Consider the following 4824-nt stretch of genomic DNA (forward strand, 5'->3'; position numbering starts at 1 on the left):
AAAAAAAAAAAAAAAAAAGGGCCCTCTTCCCGCAGGCTCTCTGCCGTCTCCGTCTGAGCGTTTACCTATTGGTGGCGCTTTAATAATGGCAAGTAAATGCAGGGAGGATGTTGGATAAAGCCACGCAAAGCTCCCATTTAAATCCTCTTGTGTAAGTTTGATATCCAGAGTGGAAGCACAAATGCCATATAAGTCAATTAAAGCATTAAGTAATCTAATTGTGCTGTGGCCACAAAGTGGCTTAAAGGCTGAGAGGGGAGTGAATGGTGTGCGAGGTCCCCTCCCAGCCCCCACTTTAGCAATCCCCAGAGGCCTTTGTGAATGAGGGAAGGGGGAGGGGGTGGTGAGAACGTACACGCACGGACAACAATGGGTCTACGGGGACGGCCGGGGATGCTGGTAAAGGCTTGCACTTATCCTGGGATCTTAGCCAGAGGGCACCGTGCTGCTCGCGAGCGTGCGCTCTGTGCGCGCGCGCCTGCGTGTGTAACATGATCACATTCCACAGGCCCGTTCCCTGGGCCGCCTTGAAATTTTGGAATTTGCTTTGCCCTCAGCGCAGCTCCCGATATGTCTTTGTTCATTAGCTCGGGAGGAGGAGAACGGCGCAATTAAATTACTGGAGTGGGGAGAGGGCTGATGGGCCGTTAGCGTTCCTCCGGCGCTGCCCTTGATTGCTTCATTGTGTGCAACCCTTCCTGCGCGTTGCCGCCCCGCGGCTCGGCTCCGGCGACCGCCCCGTCCATGGAAGAACCGGGGGGCCCGAGTTGCACAGGTCACACCGGTAGGAGCCAGCACCGGGGGATCTGGATCTGTGCCTGTGCTTCTGGGTAAGCTGCACGTTAGGCTGTGCGACCGTGCCCACGCAGTTGGAGACCACCCAGCTCAGCTCCGACGTACCGGGCGAGGCGGCGCCAGGCTGGTGGAAATCGGCACGGCTCTGCCGAAGTCAGCGGAGCTGGAGGACCGGGCAGCGACACGACCGCTGGCCAGTGCCAAGCCTGCAGCTGCAGGTGCTCGGCCTTTGGGGCCAGAGCCGCTCAAAGGCTCGGACTTGGGAAGCCAGAGCCCTGAGGTGTGCAGGGCACGGCGATGGATGTTCAGGTGCTTTGCTCCTCTCCAGCCATGCCGGATCCCCGGCCCAGAGCCCTTGCCTGATGGTAGCCCCTGTGCCCTGCCACCTCGGTGGAAGATGAGACACGGACTGGGGCCCTGTGCCCAAGGTGCAGCGTGACGGCTCGTCCTGCCCTGGCGTGGGGCTCGCTCCGCTTTGACATCCTGATCTTCCAGAGCCTTTCGTGGAGCTGTCTATAGAGCAGCGTCCTGTCTTCTCTGCCTAAAGCCACGTATAAATACCCCGCAAAGCCAGTACTTGCCCTCTCGTGTAGGGTTGTGGCTTCACTCACGATATGGGCCGGCTCCCCGCTCAGGGCTGGCTCCAGGGCTCTTACTAGAGTCAAAAATCAGTAGCAGGATGTGGTTCACTCTGCGCTTGGCCTTGTTCCTGAGCAGAAAATGTAATGGTGGGGAGCCAAAGGCCTTTTCCCTTGGGTTTGGTCTGGTGCTTCCTTTTGAAAGGAAAAGAAACAGGAAAAAGAGATGAGCTTGGGCTGAGCTGCGGAGCACGACGTGCTGGGTCGTGCACGCAGCCCTGGCAAAGTTGGGCAGGTTAGAAATGGCGCTGAGTAGCCTTAGGATCCTGCTGCATGTCTGGTGTTTGCAGGGGCCTGCCTGCTGCCTCGTCCACAAAGCTGGAGCCCTAAAAAGCCAGAGCTGGCTGTTTCTCGTGGTCAAGTGACAAGGGCCGGGTTTGGGCACAGAAGACTGGAGGCCAGCTCTGCGCTACCCGCAACCTTGGACAGTCGCTTCTCTCTGCCCCTGGTCTCGCCTTGCTCTGTGACACCATGTGCTCTTTGGCACCAGGGCTGTCTCTGCCCAGCACAAGGGTCTTTCATCTTGGTTGCAGCCTCCCCTGATAGCAAGGAACAGTTTTCTTTTTAACCCCCCAGCTCTCATGTTGAATGCGTCTCAGCGGTCAACCTCAATGCGCTTTGCAGTGTCGTTCCCTCTTGTGTCCTGATGAAACCTTTCTCTTTTACGCAGCTGTTTAGCAAGTCTAATGAGCTGCACGTTTCGCCACCGGGTGCCAGGCATGATCCCGGCATGCTTGGCCGTAACTCCTCGGGGCAGGGCTTGGCTCTTTGTTCAGTGCGGGCCCAGGCACGGCCGGGAACCCCAAGCGCCCCCACAGCCCCAAGGTGCATCCGGACGTGGGCGCTAATGGTGAGCGGCGCGTGGGAAACGCGATAAGCTGGCGCTTGTACGGAGAGGGTTTCTGGTCGAGTCCCGAGACCTGCCGTTTCGCGAGAACTTTTGCATCGGTGATGTAGCAAGATGGCTCGAGCTCTGCTTCTGGTGCCCGTGGGCTTGCGTTTAAAGCCGGTCAGTGGGTCCCATTAGTCTCTCCCCATATGTAATTCCTCCTGCTTTGACAAAAGGGTTTTGTCCATGTGCTTCAAAATCGTTAGCTGAAACGTAGCTTGGGAGGAAAAACGATACCATGCTGATTCTGGGTTCTGCGCAGCGCATCGCAGGTCCGGTGAGGGGCACAGGGCCACCACGGCAGCCTACTGGAAACGGCTGGTTCCTCATCGGTGGGCACGTCCACACATTCATTAATGCGCCGTAGTTACTGTGCATTAAGTTTAGCACTTGCATGGCCAAGTACTAAATCGATGTGCAGTAGAGCTGGCACATGGCTTTTCAGTAACGCTAACTGCACAGTAGCACATTAGCACGGGTTTTGCCCGGCACGCTACCGCGCAGTACAATTAAGGTACGGTGCAGTTAGCGTCTCATGTAGACGCACCCAAGTCAGGGTGGCCAACCCTCCAGGATTGCCCTGGAGCCTCCAGGAATTCGATATAAATCTCCAGGAGACTGCTGCGAGTCACCCAGGAGATAAAAACAGGATGCGTATTACAGCGTGAGATTTTGCAGTATTGTTCAGAGTACAGTAGATCGGTCAGTAATCTTGTTACGTCATGGGATGAAAACTCCCGGAATAGGTTCGGGGTTAGCAACCCTATACTCCATCCTGATGCTGCGTGGTGCATGGGATCTCCTTGATCTCCTGTCAGTCAGATCCGCTAGCGAAGACCACTGACTGCGGCATCCTTGTGGCAAGCAGGGGCTCATCCCGGCCTTTGGACAACCAAGTCATGGTTCCGACCAGGGGACCTTTTTCCCTGCGTTGTTTAAACGTCATTTCTCTTGAAGTCGGTTTTGGCTTAGCAAGAGACTTCGCCTTGCGCCAGCCGTCGGTAATGCAGGACTCCGCCTTGCCCCAGTAATGCTTGCGCTGCCCCATTCTGTCCTGAGATTTGTCCAGCTCAGGTTTCCTCCTGGGAGTCTCCTCTCCCACCCCTCGGCCGCAATGACGGTGTCCACCCTGCGCTGCAGGGGCACCGGGGGCCTGGGGCGGAAGGGGCTGCTGGAGCGTGGGGGGCTGCAAATGCTCAGCCCCGCTGCAGGCCGCAGGCCGCATGCGCTGGTTCTATCCTGGGGGGGCTCAGTCAGCTGCTTCAGGACCAGTCACAGGCTGAAAGGTCCCTTTTGAGTCCAGGGAAGTGCTCGGGTGCTTGGCTCTGGGCAGGGCTGACCAGAGATGCTCTCGTGTTGCGGGGCAGAGGGGATGGGTGGGTTCTGGCAGCCTAGGGGCAACCCTGGGCGCTGGCTGTACGAGGGAGGGAATAGCCGTGCAGGGAGCAGGCTCTGAGGCCCTCTCTCCTGCAGGGCACTGCCTAACCACATCTGCCTCTCTCTGTGCTCGCAGCTCTGTTGAAGATGCACTGGACACCAGAGCATGCCCAGTCCCTGAACCAGTGGCCGGAGCAGCACCTGGATGTCTCCTCCACGACCTCCTCACCAGCCCACAAGTCGGACCTCTACCACAGCAGCCGGCAGCGGTTCAACTATGCCTGGGCCAATGACGACATCTCTGCGCTGACGGCGTCCAACCTCCTCAAGAGGTATGCGGAGAAGTACTCGGGGGTGCTGGACTCGCCCTACGAGAGGCCGGTGCTGAACAGCTACGGGGATGGAGCCTTCGGGCCCATCAACGGGCAGAAAGGAGAGGTGGAGCCGTGGCCCATGTCGCACGGCTCAGACAGCGCTTACCCCTTGAACCCCATGCACGATGGACTGCCCGGCTCGAAGGGGGTCGTTCCTGCAGCGGTCACCCCCGGGAATGGGCCCGTGGGGCTCGGCAGTTCCCCTGTCGTCCCTGGGAACCTGTCTGACCCCATTTATCCCAGTAACTCGTGTGGCGGGGCCACTACGTCCAGTGGCCTCGGGTCATCTCAGGAGTTTAGCTCAGGCTACAGCAGTGCCTACTTGCCATCGGGCTACTGCAGCCAGCCCACCACAGCACTTCCCCCCCCGCACCCCTCCAGCCTGCACAGCTCCGGACTCCTGCAGCCCGCGCACCCCCCTGCGGCACTGGTCTCCAGCTACAGCTCCTCCGGCCCCATGTACAACTATGCCTCGGGCAGCTACGCGCCTCAGCCCGGCTACGGGGGCATCCACCCCCCACACCCCTCCGCCTCGTACCTGCCCTCGGGCATTGCTGCTCCCACAGCATAGACCCCAGCCCCACGGACCTTAGGCATGTGGTATGCTAACTAATGCTGAAAGGTGTCGGCATGTGTGTGTCTCCAATTTCACTGGCACAGACAGACAGAACAGTGTCCGCTTAGGGCTTTTTGGAGCTAATCAACAGGTCATCTGGTAATGTCCCTCTGTTCCTTCCTTGGAAACAGCTGT

General features: G+C 58.6%; 1 protein-coding gene across 1 annotated transcript in view; it reads left to right on the plus strand.

Moving 5' to 3' along the window:
• The first annotated feature begins 3697 nt into the window (after positions 1-3697).
• FIGNL2 (fidgetin like 2) overlaps positions 3698-4824 on the plus strand; it is an 8307-nt gene continuing 7180 nt past the window's right edge. The window contains exon 1 of the mRNA XM_019511085.1: positions 3698-4636. Coding sequence (XP_019366630.1) covers positions 3847-4636 — 790 coding nt within the window. The 5' untranslated portion in view covers positions 3698-3846. The remainder of the gene's footprint in view (positions 4637-4824) is intronic.

Source organism: Gavialis gangeticus, unplaced genomic scaffold, assembly GCF_001723915.1.
Source record: "Gavialis gangeticus isolate Ggan-Ray unplaced genomic scaffold, GavGan_comp1, whole genome shotgun sequence".
In the NCBI taxonomy this organism is placed as follows: Eukaryota; Metazoa; Chordata; order Crocodylia; family Gavialidae; genus Gavialis; species Gavialis gangeticus.